This window comes from Poecile atricapillus, chromosome 17, assembly GCF_030490865.1.
Source record: "Poecile atricapillus isolate bPoeAtr1 chromosome 17, bPoeAtr1.hap1, whole genome shotgun sequence".
In the NCBI taxonomy this organism is placed as follows: domain Eukaryota; kingdom Metazoa; phylum Chordata; class Aves; order Passeriformes; family Paridae; genus Poecile; species Poecile atricapillus.
Genome location: NC_081265.1, coordinates 4,785,618 through 4,808,872, shown reverse-complemented (window position 1 = coordinate 4,808,872; position 23,255 = coordinate 4,785,618). Strand labels below are relative to the sequence as shown.

The 23,255-nt window shown below is 37.3% G+C and overlaps 1 protein-coding gene across 3 annotated transcripts in view; it reads left to right on the top strand.

The window, feature by feature from the left end:
- STXBP4 (syntaxin binding protein 4) overlaps nt 1-23,255 on the top strand; it is a 63,553-nt gene that overhangs the window by 27,567 nt on the left and 12,731 nt on the right. For all 3 annotated transcript variants that reach the window (XM_058852648.1, XM_058852649.1, XM_058852647.1), the window contains 5 exons: nt 2,000-2,176; nt 4,391-4,507; nt 5,015-5,064; nt 6,168-6,298; nt 21,949-22,006. In XM_058852648.1, coding sequence (XP_058708631.1) covers nt 2,000-2,176; nt 4,391-4,507; nt 5,015-5,064; nt 6,168-6,298; nt 21,949-22,006 — 533 coding nt within the window. The remainder of the gene's footprint in view (nt 1-1,999; nt 2,177-4,390; nt 4,508-5,014; nt 5,065-6,167; nt 6,299-21,948; nt 22,007-23,255) is intronic.

Sequence of the window (23,255 nt, the reverse complement as noted above, 5' to 3'; positions counted from 1 at the left end):
AGGGCCCAGCTCTTCTCACTCTTGATTCGTTTTGTTTCTTACAGTGGCAAGAAAATGCCCTCCCCAAAGGCAGTAACCTCTGCCTCTAACTCTATAGGTTGATAACTTCTAAGAAATCCCTGTGTTCCCTGAATTGTTTCTAGGAAAAAGGAGTGCCACAAACAGCTTGCAGGAGGGGTGATTGCTGTGCTTTCAGGGAGTGTGAGCAGTAATGCCCCTCACGCTGCTCTTAGTGCTGTAAACACACAGCTGTGACACCAGTGTGAGGAATAGCACACACATGGAGTCATGAGTTTGGGATGAGTCTGTTTCCAGCTGCAGTTGGTCCTTGTGTAGTTCACCTAATGCTTCCAAATTAAAAAAGGAAATCATTCTACTTGCTGTCAATGGATTTCTTAGTGCTTGTGCCCTGTAACAGAAACCTCTAAATTATACAACACCAATGTCAGCTGTGTTCGCTAATGGTGTTGCTGTTCTATGTGTGTGCTTACTTCTTCCACTGCTCTATTTTCTGAGAGTCCAGGATGTCCCTGGCCATTGTCCAAATTGTTATTATATTGCAAAGATGAGGAAGATGATGTACTGGTTATATGTCACTGAGATTAGCTGATTTATGGCCTGGAATATATTGTTCATTAAGCCTAACAGTGTAGCAGTTAAAAGTCATATGAAGCTGAGATTGGTAGATCATTTTACTGAAAGAACATTATCACAAAGTTTAGGAAAACCTGACTTAAAGGATATTGATTGTACAGAACAAATACTTCTACGTTAGGAAGGAATTAAATCTGCATTTTTAAGTTTAACTGACCTCTCTAGACATTTCTATTATGACATCTGTTATATGCAATTTCTTCCACAGAACAGGAAGATCTGGTAATCTTGGTTTTTTAAAAACAGCAATTTCAAACCTAGCTTCTAAAAGGTTATTTCCTCCATGTTAAAGAGTCATAGTGTGTTTCTCCTCTACACCCACCTGTTTTCCCTGTAGTTCCATTCTCAACCAGGATATAATTATAATAATAAGATGTTATAGGTAGACCCGGAATAGAATATTCACCTAAGTGAATCCTTAACTGAGCAACTTCTACAAAAAACTTCCAGCTGTGTGAATATGTGTATTCAAATCTGATCATTTTAATTATTCAGAAAATTGATATAAAGTGACTTTTCTTACAGATTAATTAAAAGCTGAGGGAAAAGATGGTTTAGTGGTTTTGGTGCCTGTGAAGCTGTACGTTTTGTGTAAGCAGTTTGTTTGTTTTATTCCTAGATGAGTGTAAGCTCATTGTAGTCTGTTTTACAGACCTTTAGTTTGGCTTTCTAATTTACTAATCAAAGTTAACTTCAATCAGTGTTCAGTCCTAAAATTAACTGAGCAATATCTTTCTTCAGAGGAGATTTTGCAACACTTAGGGGTTACATTAGCTGAATTAAAAGCTAACAGTTTCTGATTTTCTGTTTTCTGTACATTATTTATATATAAGTTTTATCTAACACTCTTCTGTGATAATCCAGGACATTAGGAGCATAACAGGAGCAGGAACTAGGCAGAAAAATAGATTTTATAAAAAGCACTGATTCTGAGAAGAGTGTGGACTGAATACTTACATTAAAAGTTCATCTACATGATGTGTGAGCTGTGACTAGAGTGTGAATTCAGGCAATAATAATGAAATGAAGTAACATCTCATTAAGGTACTTTTTTGGTATGGAAGCAGTGGGGCAGATCAACAGCATCTGGTGCCTTTCAAGAAAACCTTTCATTTAAGTAGATTTTCAGTAATTATAGAACTTGTTCTTTAATTTATTAGGAAAATTATTTCTCTGTACATACCTGTTTTTCATTTGCACATCATATATTTAAAATTAGCAATTGAACACTCTAACCCTGAACGCTAACAGGTAGCCCAGATGCCAACTGCAATACTTGTGAACTAAATCTGCTCTTTTTGGTAGCTGGAATTGTAACTTTTCCACTGAATTATATAACCTGCAGGAAGCCAAGGCAGCTGTGGAGGAGACAAGAGCCCTGAGAAGCAGAATTCACCTTGCAGAGGCTGCACAAAGGCAGGCTCGGGGAATGGAGATGGACTATGAAGAGGTGATTCACCTGTTAGAGGCTGAAATTGGAGAGTTGAAGGCTCAGCTCGCTGAGCATTCTGGCCAAAATAAAGTAAGCAAAGCCTGTCAGAGTTACCATGGTTTCCTTGCTGTTGTCATGTGTCTTGTTTTCATTTTCTTTTCATCTGCTTTTCTAAAGTAGGTCACTGTTTGTCTTGTATTATTCAATAACTGGGATGATGTGTAGTGAAGGGGGTAATGGTGTATGAGGCTTCCTTTATCCAGACATCTTTGGGCTGGAAGAACAGGAGCTCCCAGCATATGTGGGTTTTAGGTCAGAATGGTACATCTCAAGCATTAAACATGGAATAGTTCCTGGGCTGCAGATATATTGTCTTTAAAAACTACACCTTGCATATATTTGTATGCTTTTGTACACATCAGAAAATAGCCTTCAGGTTTATGTTTCTGGTTAGGCAAATAACAACCATGTAAAGTCCAGTCCTGTTCTAAAGTAAATTTAGATTTAATCAAGGTAATCATTTAAATGTAGTAATCCTGCCAAAAAAGTTTTAATTTAGCCTTACATTTTAAATCTACTTCATCTCCAGTGAGGCATTTCAGAACAGGTTAAGAAATAAAATAAAAATTAAAAAAAAAATAAAAGATTAATATAAAATAATTTTTTTCCGTAACTCCTGACTTGTGTTTTAGACACAGTTTGAACAAGTGCAAGCAGGTTGGCATTTATGAGGTTACCTTGTTTTTCTCATAAAAATGGATGCACATATGACCTGGTGAAGAAAACCTCCAGAAATGTTGCCTTATTTTATCCTGAGAATTAATTTAATATTTCAAGACATTAGAAGGTAAAGTCAAGCTCTGTGGTAAACAAGCTTGCAGAAAACAGCTTAGCAAGTCCCTGTAGCTCCCAAGAGGAATTCCTCTCGTCTGGTTGTGAGTGATTATGTGAGTCACACCCTGGATGTTCTTTCTGAACATCTGGGTGAGATGCCCCATGTTTTATGTCAGGTGTTCTTGCAGCACTGTTTGTTTTCTAGGACTTTAATAAATAGCCAAATTTTAAGAGATTCAGAGAGTGTGGGTTGCTTTCCTAGACATTTGTTCCAGAGATTCTAGCTTGAGTTCCTGAAATTCTGACTGAGTACTACAATACCCGTGTGGAGATTTGAATCTCTGCATTTCTTATCCCAAAGAAGCAGTATCACGTAGGTACCAACTCCATATTATACCCTTTTGTCCTGTCCTGCTGTAAAAGGGGAGTCAAGTTTCAGGCAGGGTCACACCTGATTGGTTTTTTTCTTTTCTTTTAATGCCCAAGTAAATCTCCCCCTAAAACACACTCACTAAACAGAGTATAACGTATGTTGAGGCATAAATAAAAATCACATTGGTCCCTCTCACTTTTTTAGTGTGAAAGAGTGAGATCTCTCACCAGCTTCTTCTCCAGAGTGGACAGTGAAATTACCAAAAACTGGTGTTTGAATCAGCAGATTCTTTGACATTTGGGGCAGTGATGATTCTGCTGCTTTGTACAGTGTATACAAACAAATTTACTTCCAGTAAAGTTAATAAGTGGGTTTTGGTGATTATTTTGTAAGGGTTTTAGAGTAGGTTGTTGTGGGCTTTCAGAATGATCACCTGCAGTGTGATATAAAAGTATATTTTTAACTACAGTGCTTTTTCTGTATTTTGGAGAGATCTTTCTGGGTTTTGTGTCCAGCAGACAGCTGAGCTAAACAGAGGTGCCCAGGTACATGTGAGGATTTCACTCGTGGTCCTGTCACAGGAACAGTGCCAGGGACTCTGATGAAACCCAGAGCCTCCAGGGCTGGATCTAATAGGGCTCACATCTTCTGTACTGAAGGAGGGAGGGATGCATAACACTGATCAATAGGTTATACAAGTGCATGCAGAGACATCCTGGGGGGTAGTTTCCTCCAAGATGTGCCATAATTACTGGGTTGAATGCAAACCAGGGGACTGAGTTTGTTCTGGCTGTTTATGGCACCCTGCTGAGAGATACTGTCACCATCAGGTTGGTATTTCTGATCCATTCATCAATTAGTTCAAACTCTCTTAATTTTCAGCCCTATCCTTGTTGTTATCTTCCAGTTTTAATTTACCCTTCTATCATTTGCCAAAAGCTTGGAGCAGATTTGCCAGCTGGTCAGGCATTCCAGTTAAGTGTTTTACAGAAATGTAGAGAAGAGTGTGTTAAACATTCCAAACACCCTGTTCACACTGTGTCTCTATCCATGGGAAGAAAGTTATTAGAATAAAAGCCTTAAAATACCTTTTCCAGGAGAACATTCAAGACTTGAGAAAGAGAGTTACAGTGCTTGACTGCCAGCTGCGGAAATCAGAGTCAGCCAGGAAGACCTTTGAGGTGGCCACTGAAAAATTGCTACAATTTGTAGAGGTAACTTTGCCTTTCATGTCTAACAATGCCTTATTTGGAAAATGCTTGTGTTGATGTTTGTGAGGGATAAGCATAGTAAAATGACTATAAACTAGTTTGCAGAGATCCTTTCATTCCTAGAAATACAGATAATGTATGAGTGTACAGATCCAGAGGTTTACATAATCTTTGTATTTTTCTATACTGGACAAATGAAAATAACCAGGTTTTTTTTCCACCTAAACTCTATCAATTTCTGTGAAACTCCTCAGAAGAAAAGGCAGAGAAAGCTAATATCTGATAATTCTTTGGCATGTTATGAAACAACAAAAAAGTGATGTTATATTTACTTTGTTTAAAGGGATCATAATATTTTGGTTTTTAATTTTGCACTTCTAGCTGGGAGACACTAAACTCTTTAATTGCAAATCAAATTCCCCAGCCCCAAATAGAACATCAAACTATAAGGTATTAACTTTTTGACTGTGTTGATTTATAAACTGTTAACTTCTTGACTATGACCAACAGGTTGTGCATGAAATACTTTCAGATAACTCTACTTCCTCAACAGTTTTAAGGTAATGAAATAGCAATATTAATCGTGAAAAACTCTACTGTTGTTTCCAAGTCTCAGAAAACTTCCTTGTAGCTATTTTTTTCTACACTTTTGCTGTATAGTTCTGAGTGTCATTTTATTGAAGGAGAGGGAATGGCATGAATTATAAATTAGGCTTTCGGGATACAGCTTCATTAAAAACCACTGAATTAAATTAAAACACTTAGTAATTACATAGCTATGATTGTCTGGATGTTTCCATAAAGTAATTATAATGTACTAAGGATTAGTTAAAATGCAAGGAACCTTAACAGTGGGTTATAATTTTTTAATATTTTTTTAGATTTTCCTAGGTGATTTTGCATCACAATGAATCCAGTAGCATATAAATAAATTGATAAAATGCGTATCCACTTACATTTTATTACTTCTCTTGTTTAAAAAGCTGCTGGGAATATTCAAGAAGATTTAAGCAGCCTTTGGTCCTTCAGAAAATTGTCATGATTGTGCCTATATATCCCAGATAGCATTCCATTAATATTTATGTAATAGTAAAATTGTTTAGTCTCCTTCCTGCAGTTATTTTCAAGACAGCTCTCAAGGAAATCAAATGTATTTAAGTGAAGTGAACTGGAACTTTATTTCAAAAAACCTATGCAGGCACAGACCAACTAAGACATCATAGATAATCAGTGAGATGCAGCAATGATGTTGTCTGTTTTACAAAGTTCATAGAATTTATTTTAGTGAATGAATTAATTATCAAATACTAAGCCAATGTGACAAACTGACTCACTAACAGCAGAGGAGATAAGAATTGGGTCCCTTGAAGCAGTGTCCCTTCTTAAATGCTGGTATGAGAATTCCATTCAAGTTCCTTTCCTGACACCCACTGAGCCCTTGACAGTGCATTTTGAGTTGTGAATGTTACTTGAATCGAACATTCCAAATGCCTTCATTGTTCAGCCAGGACTGCTGCTGGGGCAAACTCACTGATTTGGGAGCTTTGTGAATCTTTTTTTGTTCATACAGTGAGAACAAAACCACTTTAGAAAAACAAGTTTACCTTATTGAATGGAGTTTCCTTTATCATCTTACAAATAAACATTTTTTTTATTATCTTAGTGACAGGAGAACATTGTCCACTAAAGCACTTCTGGCTCGGCTGGGAAGGGTCGGACCCACTGTCACAGCAGCTCTTGCAGCAGAAGCCAGGGACCTTGCCAAGTCTGTCCGTGCCATTTTGGAAGTAGATTGTGAGTGAGTGTGTCCATCTCTGTGTGCTTTTGAAATCTGCTATCAGTTCATCAGCCAAGAAGATGGATAATTTCATTTAAAATTGGATGTGAACTGGCAGAATAAATCATTCCTAGCATGGAAAGACAGAGCAGGTTCGGTGTCAGCTCAGGATGCATCTTCATCAAACTATAATTAGATATAAAGTTATTCCAGAGTACATTTCTTTGCAGGAAAACTTAAAGCACAAAATTAATGCCAAAGTGAGGAATATGAAGATTACCAGAATCATGTAAAACTAGCAGAATTTCATTACTTTAATGCTCTGTTTTTCATATTGGAATATTTGCAAAATGTTATTCTGCTGGATTTACATGAACATGTATCAAAGTGTTTTAATGAAGATGTTGTTGCTGTAGGGAGTGAATGTAGGCAGCAGTTCCATTTGGAGATATCTGTTTATGTCCTCAGGTCATAAACAGAAATCTGTTCCCATTGGTGAAAGTGATGGTAGTTCATGAGAGTGATTAATAAACTGCATCATTTGAAAATCTTAAGACACAGCTTTGAATTATCATGTAATTCCTGGTTCAGATCATTGAAATGATTGTGTATTTTGATGGTTTTGTCTATAGTTGATCAGGCTTGTCAGTTCTAATCCAGTTTAAATGGATTGATTTACAAAAATGGAACAGAAATGGTACATCACAGGAGGTTTTGGAAAGGTGGTTAGTTATGGTTGCCCATAATTATTGTATCAAATATTTGAATAGATTTGACTGTTTGGGAATTAATTTAGAAAGAAACTGAAAAAATTATTGTTGAGAAAATAAGAAATGAAAAATCATTTTTTGGCATTATTTATGAAGCATTTATTACTCACTCTGTGGCAAAGAAAGCAAAATAAGAAGATACAATTTGTTCAAAAGTATCCAGAATATTAGAGTTAGTGTTACTGGTGGAGTGAAAAGAATAACAGTGACCAGGAAAGGAGATAATTGATTTTGCACCAATGAAAACTGTAGTTCTGTCACACTGATGTGGTTTTATTACAGTACACAGGAAATTGTAGAAAGAAAACTTTTGGTTCTAAATTCTAGAATTAGAATTCTAACAGCTGAATTCTAACGTGTTTATGTCAGACATAATAGGTAGGATACATGTTAGCTCTGGAGCCACAGGAGGGATCCATTTTATGAACCTGAGAATTAAAAATAGGTCTGCAGAGAAGGATTTAAAGATCGAACGTCATCTTTCTGAGTTCATTCTGATTTGGAGAGCATTACAGATAGATTTGGGCTCTGACAAGCTTGGGTATGAGATTAAAGCTTTAAACCTCACTGGCTTTTTTCTCCCTCTCCCTCCAAAAAAAAAAAAAAAAAGTGCTTAAGGCAAAGGAACTATGTAATAGCATTCTGTCTGCAGTGTTCTCTGCCAGCTTCTCACTAAATGTTTTCCATTTGATCTGAAGTTTTCTTGCAGATGGGCTGTCATAGAAAGGGGGCTCTTGTGTATGTGGCATTTCATAAATATCATCCATCAAAGAGAAAAGTGTAATAGAGACTACAGTGCAGACTGAAGGCTTTCCTTTTTACAGGAAGGTGTCCACAACATAATTTGTTATTGAATTCTTAAAGAGGGTACTGGAGTTAATATTTTTGAGGTTGCTCAGTGGATCAGAATGTCTGGCTGGGAAACCTTTGTGATACATTTTACCTTCTAAACAGAACTCTTCTTTCATTATTGCTTCATTCTTGTAAATACAAAGTAAAGGAGCTCCAGCCAAAATTCCTCTTTGATTCATTTACAATACATGTGAAATGAAGTCTGGGTTCCAAGACAAGGTTGTAGAGTGTTTTTCCAACAGAAAACTGCTTCCTTTGTAAAAAATCTTCCTTGACAACCAGGCCAAAATGACATATTTATGAGTTACCTGCACAAACTATCCCCTTCCTCTGTAATAGTCTGACATTTTGCCTGAGGAAAGAGGCTTGAAGAAATTCAGTGTATTCCTGAAAATCTTCAAGTACCATTTTTCTTGTGATACTGCTGGAGATCAGCTTTCAGCTCAGCAGCCTGAGTGACAGCTCTGTGAAGGCACTTTGGTGATTCTTCAAGTGAAGACTCTGAAAAAAAAAAACAACAGCTCATTTTCCAGGGCTTACTACTTCAGGATCCTCCAGACCCCAAAATGCAAATAACGAAGTAATAAACAGAATAATCAAGCTCATCCCTTGAAAGAGCCATTCTTCATCTTCTTTAAAGACCAAGCTATTTTTATAAACCAAGCCTTGAGAGGCCGTTCTGCTTTACAGAATCTGAGCATCTCCTGAACACTTGAAATTACTTTCATCATGCAGAGGATAATAATGCCTCAGTGAAGAACTGCAGCATTTAAAAGGAGTTGCTTCCTGCACTTAGTAGACCATATGGTGCAAATCATGCTAGAAAGAATAGAGATAGCATTTTCTTCTTTTCTATTACAAATTTAGAAAAGGAATACACTGGCTACTGGTAATGACCAAAGTCTCATTAATCCTGGCACATAGTTATCTCATCAAAGAGCAGGCAATCAGCATTTCAAAATGGGCACTCCTATAACACAGCTTTTGAATATTTTGGCTGCCAGTTTCCTCCCTCTGCCTCTGAAACTTCTGTCAAAAAATGCTGTCTTGCTGTACTTGACACAATCCCAACCATCCACATCCAGGAAGTGTTCTGAAGCCAGGTTCTCCACTCAGCAGGAGCTCAAGCAGTGAATTTGGAGCTGTTTTATCCCATCACGTATGTTTAATTTGCTCTCAGCCTGGGATCTGACACAGGGCAATCATGCTCAAGTTCACTCAAATGATCTCCAAATTAATACAGATCCCAAAACTCCTACTTAATTTACTCATATTGATCTTGCCAGTCACTTTGCATTTGATTTTGAAGATCCTACAGGCAGAAGTTTACTTGCCTGGATTTTATATTCATTTTCCTTGAAAGCTGACTGAATAGGAGAAGAGAACAGAAACTGCTGCTGCTCAACATCCATTAGTGCTTGTTGGTTAAATTGCTTTTGATTTTTGGGCAATGCCTTACATCTTTGGCATTAAAAGCTGAAATATTGGATCTATCCATTTCATCAGTTTAGGGATTTTTCAACTGTATTGTGTTTAAATGCCAAAACCATTCCATAGTCAGGAAAATGTCAGTTATCCCTTCCCATCCTTTTGACAGTGTGGGTGGAACTAAGCTATAAAGTAGAGTAGCAAGGCTTCACAAATAACAATTTTGCTATGTTGAAAAAAGCCAGTATTTTTAAGTATTCATATTTATTTTGTTTGTTGCAGGCCTGGTGTGTTTGTTTATTGCAACAGAATTAATGCTATTTATTTATACATAATTTATTTATACACTTTTGCCATTTTGTTCTTGAATCTTGTATTTTATGAACACAGTGGTGCTGTAACTTTGTGCAGGTAATTGGCTGTAGTTCATCAGCCAGAACATTCCCCATCCCCTTTTTACCTTCTGCCTGTACATCAAAATCCAGCTGTAACTGTGGCATGGACAGGCATGTCCTGCTTAACTTCAGTTAGTTTGGCTCCTGATATTAAAGATGCTGTATCTTCTTGTATTTTTAGTATTATGCAAAATTATTTCCTGCAAGGTCTACTTTGTGGCACAAGTGTGCATTGAGGAATAATTCTGACATTCTTTCAGCTGCTGAACTAGAACTGTACCTTTCCTTCCTTACTGGAAGAGCTGTCTGGGAAGCAGCAGCATAATGATAACTGAAGAGATAACTCTGTGTATTCATTGTTCTGGCAAGGCCATAAATATTTCAGTGAATTACTGAAATCAGAAATAGAAGAGACCTGATAAATTATACAGAGTATATCCTGAACACAGCTGTACAGCTCCCTTTTTAATAGTTTTTGCTAGCAAAAAAACTAGTATCAGTGGTGTGTGCTTTAAAGGTAAAATGTTTGTCAGCTCAACATTAATGAAGACAGTATGTCCACTAGAAAATATTCATTTGGTGAAATTAATATGTATTATTCCTTTGAAACTTCTAACAACAACAAAAGGAGTGAGTTTTCCTGAAAGAGAATTTATCAACTGTTTTATTCAAAGGAAAATTTCAGTCTTGCTAGTCCCTGAAAGTTGCTTTTCTTTTCCCCTCCAAACAAAAACATTTAATGGGAAGATAGTTTCATTTTTGTCAAAAGTAATATTATTAAGTTATTCAATGAATTTTTTGCTGTTTAACCTTATTTGAGTTGACATTAAAAAGAAAATACATAAATCTCAGAATTGCATTCTTTTAATTTTTCCAGTAAACAACATCAAGTATACACAAGATGAGAAGTGGATCTGTTTCACACTATATTACAGACCTTAAATTTCTGTGTTATTTTGAAAATGGGAATGTTTCATTAAAAATTGATAGCTTTTCTGCAACTCGTTAGATACATTGCAAATCAGATCACAGTAAGAAACCTGAAGGTGAACAAATTACATACTTGCAGAAAAATCAAAATTCTAGGTTGCATAACAGGAAAAATGGCTTCTGAAATACTCAGGGAAAAAAAATCCAATCATATTTAATATAATTTTATGAGGATGCAGTCAAGAATTCGAAAGCTTTTTCTCCACATAACTGTTTACTTGCAGCAAGACTTTTGATTTTCTGGAAATCATTTAAATGTACAATTTTGCCTGCATGGTAAATAAGAACGAAGAGTTGTAATTCTGACAGTGTTCATAGAACTGTTATTTCCAAAAGAAAATCTGTCCAAGAATTTGAATATGTTTCATTGCAACAGAAAATAAATGTTGAACTTAGGAAATGTAATACCGTACATTATTGAAAATAATTCTGATAAAAATGAAATTAAAATGAGTGTGCATAAAATTAATTTGAAAAAGGAGCACTAGACCTGTGAGACAAATCCATTCTTTCTCCAGTCTGTAAATCTGATCAAAACTGCTTTATTGACATGATTCCTATACCTTGATTAAAATTATTACCCCAATTTTAGAAAGGAATTTGAGTCATGAAGCAGCTGACTTGCTCGTTCATAGGTAAGAACAACAAAAACCCAAGGATTTAACGTAAGTCTTCGGAATTTAATATTTATGTTGTTTTCTGATTAAGTGTCTTATTGATAGGAAATCCTGAAAGCAGCTTTTTTTTCCTTCCTGGACAGTAACCTACAATTACTAGAATTTATTGTTACACTAGAGATGCTATTCCCCAGCAGCCTTGGGTAACTGTCAGGTTTATTAGTGACTTGTAAAAATTCTTTGTTTATAGTTTTTCATTACTGTGTGTGTTTTATGCAGTGACTTTTCAATGAGGAAAAATGCCTGGACTATGGAACAGTGTCAAGGGAGCACCCAAGTTCCCCCAAATAAATGACAGCAATTTGCTGAATTTTTCTCTATACCACATCTCTCCTAGCCACTTCCTTACCTTTGCACTTCTCTGACTTCTCTCCAATTCATTAAAGTTGTATTGAGTTCTGTACTCGAGAGCTTCCTGCAGGAGACAAAAATGGAATGAGCTTGTTTGCTTTAATTTGAGCTCAAACCTGGTCCCAAATGGTGTTTTCTTTCCCCAGCAGGTCCATGTTACTGGGTCATGTGAAATTTGGGCTTTCTTCTGCTCCCAGAACCAAAGGCATCTGGGTGTGCATCACTTCCTTCTGGACAGCTGGTTATCCACACCTCGAATACAACACTTTGCTGTTGTCCTTATTCAGCTGCACCCTCTTTATTTCAGACATTTAATCTGAAATAAATTAGTCATCCAGTTAGTCAAGCCCTTACAAAATTCTAATCTTGTTTTTCAATGGCATTTCAAAGAAAGGTCCTTTTACCAATGGGTTTTATATCCTGAATTATCCCCAAACTCCCCTTCCTTGGACTAAACCCATGTTTTGCTGAGTGAGGAATGAGGTTTTCACCTAACTGGCCTTACTTGGTGGTGTTGTTCCAGGGCCCAGGAACTAGACCCTGCTTATTTAATTTGGTGTCCGAGAATCAGAACATTACAGTAATTATGGACAAGCAGAGAAGCCAGATAAAAGCTGACACTAATAAGGACAGAATAATTTTAGACCCAGATCAAATCAGAAAATACATTTAAATGTCAGTTATGAACAAGTTGCATGCTGCTTTATTGGTGATGGAATATGCATGTTAATCCCCATGTTTCACAGCAAGGAAAAACACAATTCAGTATCTAAAGCTTGTATTTCAAGACAGTTCTTTAGTGTGACCTAGATTTCAGAACTCTGTTGTTGCTGCTGGAAAAGCAAATTATTCTCTCTCCATTCACTTACCTTTAATGAGAAAAGATGAGTCAGCTTTTGAATAGGCACTGCCTGTCCTGACGTTCAAATCAAAACATTTTAATAATGAAAAACAAGTAATATTATTGTATCTTAAAATACAGATGACCTAACAAGATTAGTGCAGTCTCATTAGGATAATTTCCAGCATCTCTGAGAAAAAAAAAAACTTCATGAAAAGCATACAGACTTGTTTAACTCAAACTGTGGGCCCTCTATGAAAAAAATTAGTTGACTTTGTGCCTCTTCCCATAGAAGTTGTATTTTCTCTTGGTAACTATGGAGACTGAAGTCAAAACTCTCCAGATTCAACAATTTTAGTGGATGGTAAATACTTCCTAAACTGCCTCTCTATTAATTTCTTTTGACATAGTGCTTAGAATTTTGATACATTAATCCTTTATTATAGCATGGTGTTTTGACATAAGGGAGGAAACAAACTGTGAAATTCTGGGGCACGGAGATGCAAATTGTTCCCAAGTCAGAAGAAGTACACAGGGGAGGCAGGAATTGGTCTCAGCCCCATTTCAGTGCCTGAAAGCCAGAAAATACCCTGGTGAGACTGGAATTTATCCTTGAGGGGTCAGTCCCAGATCCAAGTCTGGCATCCTTTTTTGGCTGGCAGGGCCAGCTGGGATTCAGCCGGCTGCTGGTGGGGAGAGGTGAATGGCCAGGGTCTCCCCGTGGCTCTGGGTGTCAGGGAGCTCCTGTGCCATCAGCTAAGGTGACCAAAAGCAAAGTGACCATTGCAGTGTGTGTGCTTTTGGCAGTCAGTGCTGAGCTCATTTTCTTTGAGCACCCCGAGAGATCTGGATTCATGTTGACAAGGGGAAGGGGGATGAGCAGTTTCCCTTTGTTGGGAATCTGTGTGCTGAAGCTGTCAGGGCTCATCTTGTCTCACAGGGCTCGTAGGCTTTGCTGTCAGCTCCTGCAGTTGTCACATTTTTTCACTTCTCCTCAGTAGGTAGGAGTGAGAAGCTGAGGGCCAGCAGAGTTCCTCAGACATACACGGCGCACAAGTGTGCTCATGTAAATGGAGACAAGTACAAGGAAAGTTGATTGCCAAGAATGAGAAAAAGCTTTTTTTAAAAGTGTGTTTTAAGGAGAATTTCCTAGAGGAAAGCATGATTACTTGGTGCTTGTAAAGGAGACCTAAAGGAGGTACAAAATGGCTCACACTAGATGTGTTACCTCATGGCATGAGGCACATGGATCATTAAATGGGAGTTATGGAGGGAGATTTTTGCCTTGCATTAGTGATTATTGTGTTTGGTAACAGAAATTTTCCTTTCATTGTAAATTTTACCTTTACACTTCAGTATGCTAAATGGAGGCACTTCATGATTTTTTTCCCTTTTGGATTTATAACCAAAAACTCTCTTAGATTTTAAGAACTTTTAACATTATTTCTAAAACCCTTTCTTTTAGCTATGTGTAGCTACAGGCTTTTTTATATCAGACTAAAAGGATGGCTTGAGTTGATGTATTCTTTCAATTCTTGCTTCAAAAGGAAAAAATATTACTTTGGTCAGTCCTTGCTGTGAGATGAGCTGAGCAGAGAGTGGTTCTGTCTCTCAATTGTAGGTGGTTTGTGCCAGCCCCTTCTGCAGTTTAATTTCATCATCAGTACAAAAAAAAAAAAAGAGTGAGATATTACTTAGCAAGAAAGGCATATCATATAATACTATTGCTTTTTAAATCTCAGACAATTTCTGCTCAATTCTAATTTTAGGCAGTCATTTTAATTTTTTTACCAATGAATACTTTCTAATTAAACTTGCATTTAACAATCACATGCGTCAGTGAGCAATGGGAGCTGACAGTGATGGAGGTGGGTGGATAGCACAATAGATGCTGACAAGAGAAGTTGATCCAGTAAGGAAAGGAGATGGATGAATTCCGGAACAGAGGAATCAGGGGAGCAAGAAAGGAAGGGAACTGGGGAAAATAAATAATTTCTTGAGACATACAGTGAGGTATTCCAGGCTGTTCCTAATTACCTGGTCCTGGTGGTGAATGCCCTGTGTGCAGAGCCTTGTATTTCTGGAATAAGAATGGGTTATTCCAGGTTCTTTTTAATCAGCTGAAAGTGGCCTGTACCAATTCAGAACAAGAATGTTCCCCAGAGAGTACTCCCATGAATTTAACTTTTCTTAACCTATGCAGCATTGGTGTAAAATTCCAAGTGAAGAACTCTTTCTCTACTTTAAGAATTAGTAATGTGTTCCCTGTCTGCTCTTCAGCAGTTTGAGATACATAGGTATAAATAAAATTAATTTCAATTTAATTTATGCAAATATTCCTCAAAAATTACTTTGTAACTTGCAGTGTGTTCAGCCAGCAGTGGAAGCAGTAATGCATTCTTAACCCATCCCAAGTGGACAGCATTGTGTTAACAGTCAATAGTGGGAAACTGCAAAAAAAAAAAAAAAGCCTGCAATTAATTCATAGGAAGGAATATTTTTTTAAAAAATCTGGAAGGGGCTGAGAAAAATCTAATGGGGAACATGTTTTTACCAGCCTTGGCAGGGAGCACTACCAGCCCTGGGATCCTCAGGTACTGCATTTCGCACAGTGGCACTAATTGAAACTCAGTTATAGAAGCCTTTAACACTAAAATAAAACAAAATAAAATATCTTTAACTTGGTAAATGAAACAGATGGAGCCACTGAGAGAAATGCAGTCCCCGAGGAGTTTTCTGATTTTTCTGTATCGCCTCCACCTTATCAACAGATTCTTGACCACAGTAAGCTAAATAATTCTGAGTGGTTCACCACTGCATCCTTATGTATTTTCACTGGACAGCCAGCAGCATTTTAGGAAGAAGCAGTGTAGTTGAAAAATGCAAAAATCAGTGTCAGATAATCAGTATGTTTACATTTCCAAAAGTAAATAATAAGAGGCAGTAGATTATGCAAACTCTAGTGTTTGGCCATAAGAAGCTGGTGTGAAACCCCTCCCAGCCTTCACTGCCCCTCACTTTGGAGGGTTTATGCTCTCCTGAGCTAATGCCCAAACAGATGTACTGCATGACTAAAATGTGATAATACTGAGGGACAAGCAGCTTCATGGTATCTTGGCCTCCTCAAAATCCATTTTTGTACATCCAACTATCAAATGTGTGAGGTGGAAAGACTTTGGAAGCCACTTGATTAGCAGCATATTGAAATAAGCTTGGCTTTTTTGATCCAAGTTGCTAAAGAATTACTTTTTTCTAAGAGGTATTTTATATTATTTTGACTTCTACTAACCTCCTTCACAGTTTAAAATGAGCATAAGTTACTCTGTTTGCTTCTTATCTTGTTAACAGTCCAAATTGCTTGGAACCTACAGCACCTAAGAGTTATGTGAAATAGATAATTAGTCTTTATCTGAAATAAATAGGCATTTTGGGTTTTTTTTCTGTTGTATTTCAAAAATTCAGCTGCTGGAAATACACGATTTTAAAGGTAATTCTTTATCCTTAAAGACACATAGCAGGAACTTCATTGCTCAGGTGACTTTAGCTCTCACTTATTTCTGAATTTTCACATTGAGCAGAGTTTGTTCTAACTTTGGATTTCCTTCCTTGTTAGGTACAAGAAGAAAATGTCAATACTGATGTACACATGTGCTGTTTGAGGTCATTCTTATTTCCTTACATTTTAGTCAGTTAACTGGTCATTGTTCATAAATTGCAATTGCTCTTGTATTCAAACTGTTTCTAATTAGCTGTACCAAGCTTTTCACAGACAAGTATTAGAATAGAAGAAAGACATTTATAACAATTTGTAATTTCAGGATTTCCAAAAAGATCTAAAAGTTGCTCGTATAATCCTTCAGCATGAAACATGAACTATTTAATAACGCCTTCAAAATTGTAAATTGTAATTATTTTAATCCAACATTAATGAGTTTGCCAACATAGATGGGTCAATATGTTATGATTAATAAGCAGTGGAAAAACACAAGCTCATCTTTCACCATGCCCTGAATGTCCAAAGTAAGACAAAAGCTGTTTTTGAAGCCTGGTTTCTAGGAACAGACTGAAGGGAGACAAGCCAATCTGCCAACCATAGTCCAAATCAGCAGAACTTTCAGTTGCTACTATTTCCCAGATGTTTCCACAAGAAGACTACTGAGTCCATCTTTGTTTTATTAAGTGACCAACAACAAAAGAAAAGAATGATTTATTTAAAATGGAATTTGATATGTGAAAAAAAAAGGAATGGAATGTCCCCTCAGCAGAGTATTATTTATGAAAGGAAGCATATTTGGTTTTGGGAAGAGCACTTGAAATGATCTGAAGTGACACACAAGCAAATGCCAGAAGTGCATATTCACTTCTGAAAGCTTTTTCCTGAACATGAGTGTTTATAATTTAATTCACAAAAAAGCAGCAAAATACAGCTTATATTGTTGAGAGCCCAAAAAAAATAAAAGTCCATTTTGTGTGTACACCCCGCTGAACACTCTGGACAAACAAGGGTGGATATTTCTCCACGGATTTTTGCTTTAGCTGTGTCAAATTATGTAAATCACAGAGGTTTTCCTTTGCTGCTCTCACACCATGATAACTCTGGTGTCATCTCTGGGATATTCCCATATTCCAGTAGCGCTCAGGAATCCAAAACCAGGCAACTTAAACCATCAAATCAGACCTTCAGCTTTCCATCCTCTTTGCTTAAATAGCTCAGAAAGGAAGAGCCAAAGGCATTTGGGATCTTAATTATCACCTTTTCCTTTATTATTGAAGCCACTGGAGGAAGGTTTAAATGTTGATAAGAGCTGAAATAGATCAGAATTCAAAAGCACATTTATCAAGTGACAGAGAAAACTGTTTTAATGTCCTTCAGCAAATCTTCTGTATCAGAAACTCTTTTAGCAGGTAATTCTTGTTTCTTAAAAAACCCCATCATTTCTGAGACTGATACTAAATACAAATAAATTATCAGGAGATAAAGGGTATGAGCTGGCCCGTACTCTTTGTATGTAAAAAAGATATGTACAGCTGGAAAAGTCATAAAAGGATATGTAACAAAGACATGCTTATTTCTGTTGTTGATTAAAGAACGGTTCATTGTGAAACAGAATATGTGTACAGTGTGGCTTTAGCATTCCAGATAGATACTGCATCCCTTCAACTTTATATTAATTCCAGATACTGACTGTTTACCCATAACAGGAAGGGAATTGCAGCCAGAGACCCTTTTAATGGTTGATAACAAAGGTGTGAATAATGCTGGAAATTAGTTTGTGTTTCACAAAAGAGCACTTAGGGTGAGATTAGGACCTTTGGGAGGCAGTTGTCCCTAAGCACTCCTTCCACATTCATCAGAGGTGTTTGGTGCCTGCTTGTAATGGAAGGAGGGTTTTAAACTCTTGCCCCAAGGCCAAAAGCCCTTAAGGACATACTTATCTTGAAGCATCTAAGTAGGCCAAATCTAGATAGAATCCCACTGCACAGTGCATTTTTTTTTTGAGCAATTCTTGTGATAGGCTCTAAATCTCTCATTTCCTTTGAGTAATTTTGTGAAAAAATAAGCAAAATTGAGCATTTTTGGATTGCAGTATTTTGATTTCAGGACTTCAGTTTTGAGTCAATTGAATATTCTGCTGTTGTATCTGCTTTACTACTGTCATCTGCTGATCTCCATGTATCTTTTGCTTTAATAATTTTTAACAAGATTATTTGGGGGGTGGGGGAATCACCCAACCACATTACTGCACTTTCTAGGTTTGATAACTGCTTAGGAAAATGAGGCTTTTCCCCTAATACCTGTATTTCCCCCTTTTTCCTTAGAGACTTGAGGGATCATGCCATGAGTGTTGTTACTGAGGGAGAGCACACACATTTCTCTCTTGGGAGCTGCAGGCAAAGTCTTCCATATCTGTCACTTCCTCCAGGTTTAACACTCAGGCTGATGCTCATCTTTCCTCTGGGACCCACAGTGTCAGTGCTTCTGCAGGTTTTGTCCTGTTAAGCTAAGGAGACGATAAAGATGATGAGTTCCACACTTCTCAGGGATCAGGAAGGTTCTGTTTGCCCCAGGGCTTCATTTCCTCTCAGATTTCTATAATTCAGGGCAGTGGTTATCCCAGCAGGCAGCTCAGGGAAGGAGGAGCAGTCCCCAGGGACCCTGCCCGACTGCAGCAGTGCTGGGGTACAAACAGCATCAGCTGGTTCCTTGGTTGTGTTTTTCACAGGGAATTACAGACATTTCTTTGCCATTAACCCTAATTAAATGCACATAGTAAGAAAAAAACGCTTTAGGTAAGTTATTGTGTATTTTGACTAAAGTGCTCTCTCTCAGGAGACCACTTTTCCTTTTGCATGCACAATTGCTTTTGTAGTTTTACCTTTTCTTTACCTTGCAGAAGGTAAATAGTCACGAGTATTTGAAGAGCAAGAAACCCTGTATTTTCTGCTGAAATGAACTAGTTTTTAAATACTGTGAATCTGTTATTTCTTAAGATGATCTATGCAGACAGCTGCAGCCAAATATATTATTTATGAAGATTCATCAAAGAGAGTGTAGCAGTTCACACTAGAAATTATAAATATGCAGAAAATCTGAGATTGCTGGAGACGATGTAGGCTAAATCCTGTATATTTTAGACTGTTTTTCTGACTTTTTCAGCTCCTTTATCTCCCATTTACTCCAGGTGAGAGCTTAGCAGCCTTTCAAAGCAAGTCCTGGGACAGACAACAAATTTGACCCTAGAGGGTGTGAAAAAAATAAAGCAGGAGGAAGTAGATCAACTTATGAATGATTCATGGAGACAGTGAGCTTGGAGGAAGTGGCAGTGATGTCTGGGGAAATACAAAGCAAAACATGAGAGCTTCCTAGCTACCAGGGGAAATAGAAGAAATAGAAGTACAAATCTGAAAGGGTAGAAAAGTTATAAAGGGAACAGGACTGAAAAACTAGTGCTGAGCAAGTAAAAAAATGTGGAAAACAGAAGCATTAAAAAACCTATAGATGTAGGTGGAATGTGGAAGCATATAAAAAATGGATAGGATACACAATCTAATGCATACTAAGTCAAAAGGACAAATAAAGCACTGGAGGTGTTTCCAGAGTTTCATTTCTAGGTGACAGATGCATTCAGTGTTTTTGAAAGGCGAAGTCTTCAGTGGGTAAGGGAAGAATCATTGGTTGTTGCTACCCATGTACAGTTCTTCACTTAGAAGAGGAAAAAAAGCCATAATTTTAATCAAATCACCAGTGGAAAACAATTGTAATTATCAGTGATAAATGAAACAGGTGATGTAGGGGATCCATGTGAGTACAGAGAAGATGCTGGGCTTTTACTCATAATTGAGCAAATCCTTTGTCATTTATTTGGATAAGCATGTTTCATGCAGGAAAAAGGAAAGGCCAGGGCAGATGGAAGCAATTGAGGGATGAATCCCATTGCCATTTAAATAATCAGAAAATACCCATGCTGAATAAAGGTCCCATCTTTCATGGGAGAGGAAGGAAGAACCAGTGAGCATGTCTAGCATATTTATACCCTAAAACATCCTTTTCTTCCTCCCTTCATAATGGAGTCAAGAGCCTGAGAAATGCTATGCAGCAGCTACCTTGTGTTTAAAGGGAAGTAGCTGTGGATTATTCTCTTTGAAAGGTAGTGGGTGGTGTGTTTTGAGGAACAGATTGTATAGATCTGTTCTAAACTGAAAATGGGAAGAAGCCTGAGATAAGTGACTAATGGGGGTAAAAGTGATAGGGAAAAAAAATCAGTCCAATGGGTTTTTTTCTTTTTCAAGCAGTACTGACTGACAGTGGTGCTGTTCTGTGTGCCAGCCGTGGGTGGGGAGACAAAATTCACAACTCAGGATCCAGATGCTCATCAAACAGCCTCATTTATTGTCCAGGGGTCACTGATACAGTTCATCCAAAGCTCCTGGGCTTAGATGGATCATTGGCTGGGATCTCTCTCTGCCCAGATCTCTTCCCAGATGTGTTTTCTGCTAATGATGAATGGGGCTGGCTGAGCCCTCTGTAACTTACCCTGGACTTGTTTGGGTATGAACTAGGCTGGCTGAATTGGATTTGAGTAATGGTTGGATTTACCTTGAGGCTGGCTGAATTGGATTTGTGTTATGGTTGGATTTACCTTGAGGCTGGCTGAATTGGATTTGTGTTATGGTTGGATTTACCTTGAGGCTGGCTGAATTGGATTTGTGTTATGGTTGGATTTACCTTGAGGCTGGCTGAATTGGATTTGTGTTATGGTTGGATTTACCTTGGCCAGTCCAGGCCAGCTGTACTGGGACAATGCTGTGACATTCTAGTTTCCAATTCTCAAGTTCCCTTCCTGACTTCTGAAGTTTGGTTATTTGTTGCTCCCTGCTTGGTGCCTGCAGGTGGAATTCCTTCCCAGGAGGTTTGTACCAGCTGCAGTGTGCCCAGTCCTGATTCAGTGGCTGTAATGAACTCTCTTTATACTGAAGTTATACTGAACTCTATACTGAGAACTGAAGTTAGCCCTCTCCAGACTTTTAAGAAGAACCACACCAGAGACAAAGATGTGACAACAGAAGAAAATCAGCCTTTTGAAAAAGAAATTTTAAAAAATAAACATGCACTTAGGGCAGTTCTTGGGAAGAGGCAGCTTTCAAAGCTCAGATGGTGCATGCAGGCCAGCACATTTTCCAAATAAAAGTTTTAAACCAAAATCACAGATGGTTCTAATGAGCTGGTCTTTGAGATACACTGGGACTTGAACAAAAATAGTTTAACTCCTAAGACACTAACATTTCAAGATGAGTTTCAGGCAAAACACTTCAAGAACAATTTTTCTTGCATATTTAAATTAATATGTATTTTCTAGTCTCAAAAAAACCCACGGTTTTTCAGGACCTTGCACTTTCCATTATGTACTTTACAGTACAGTATCACAAAAGTGGGAGCATTTTTACACAGTGACTGATGCTTCTTTCTCCAGCATTTTTCACACCCTACAAAGAGTTAGTTTTGAACAAACAGTTATTTAAAAGGTAAAGATTTGCCAGGACAATGTAATTTTTAAAGGAATATAGAATAGTACTCTACTGAAAGTATTATTCATAATTCTAGTAATAGAAGGGTCCTCAAATGATACCAAAAAGTATCATCTGGTAATAAATGTATCATCAAAGCTAGTAGCTTTGTGGCACAGCAAGTATTTGTTGAATTGTATTGTTTATATTATTATCTGTTACAAAAGTAGGAATTTATTTATAATTATTATATGGCTCTGTTTGAAATGACAGCATTGTAACTTACACCATCTCAAAACTATGTTCTCTGTGTCACTTGAGTTTTGAGAGACTTCTTATTTCTTTATCTCCTCTTAGGTCTGCCTTATGGATGGGAAGAAGCTTATACAGCTGATGGAATCAAATATTTTATCAAGTGAGTAGATGTGGGGAAAATGGGTCAGAGTTGAAATAGAAGCACATCAAACTAAACACATTTGCATTCCTAGAATTAATGGTAACATTTATTGCACATTGCACTGTGTGCTGTTGTTTTTTTTAGAATATAGTGAAGATTAATTTATAAAATAGGTTTGGTTTTTTTTATTCCTCTAAAAGATTGAAGGAAATGATGAAAAATATAATTCATCTTCATTCCATATATATCATGATCTATTTACTATTAAGTTATTCTAGCTGTTGAAATTTCCACAGTATTTAATTCTTATAGGTGCCAGAAACACAAAGTTTTGCAGGTGGATTTATACAGTCTCCTAAAAGAGAGGAAGGGCAACAAATAAATTACTTTTATCCCAAACTCTTCCAAAAGTCACATAAATAGCACTGAAGTTGATGTATTAACTGGCAAAGAAAAGCAGGGTTTTGGTTTTTTTCCTTTTTTTCAAGCACACTGCTCAGTTGTCCTTGCCTCACCCCGTGATGCCTCGAGCGAGATGTATTAAAGCAGACATGGGTTTTTTCTGCAGAGGTTTCCAAATACACTGTATATGATCCTGCATTCCAGCTCTAATCAAAGAGTGCCTTTTATTTTCAGACAGATGTAGGTCACTACATGAGATTTATACAAAAAAAAAAAAAATTTAAAAAATAGCTTAGGAAATGAAAGTGAATTAAAAGCCAATTTCATAGCAGTGGAAATAAACATGAGAGCAACTGTTAAAATAGAGCACTGTTCCCTTGGGCTCTTTGTTCATGCAGGGAGCCACGATAGGACAGTTGGGAAGTTAAGGTGGATTCTAGACTCTTTCCTGGGTAATACTCTGGGTTTGTACCTGTGTGACTGGAAACTGAACTTGAAGATTGTACTATCAATAACAGCAAGTAAAATTTAGAATCAGAAGAGAAGAGATGACGCATTCTTGAAGCTTTCCCCTGGGGTTTTTTTGGGGGGTTGTTCCTGTGTTTCTTCTATAGATATGTATCTCAATGACTCAGCAGAAAGATGGATTTGCTGGATGTGTGCAGACTCTTCTTTCTGAGCCCTGCACTTGGATGCTGAAACATTGCAGATGTGACAAGCAGATGCTTATTAGCAACAGTAGAACCTCAGCTACTCTAGGTGGTGCAAGTCTAATTTGCAGAGAGCAATCAGATGTTTTGCATCTTATCCCCACTTGCTGAAACTACAGATTGGAACTCAGGAGTTCACATGAAAAAGCTTGTTC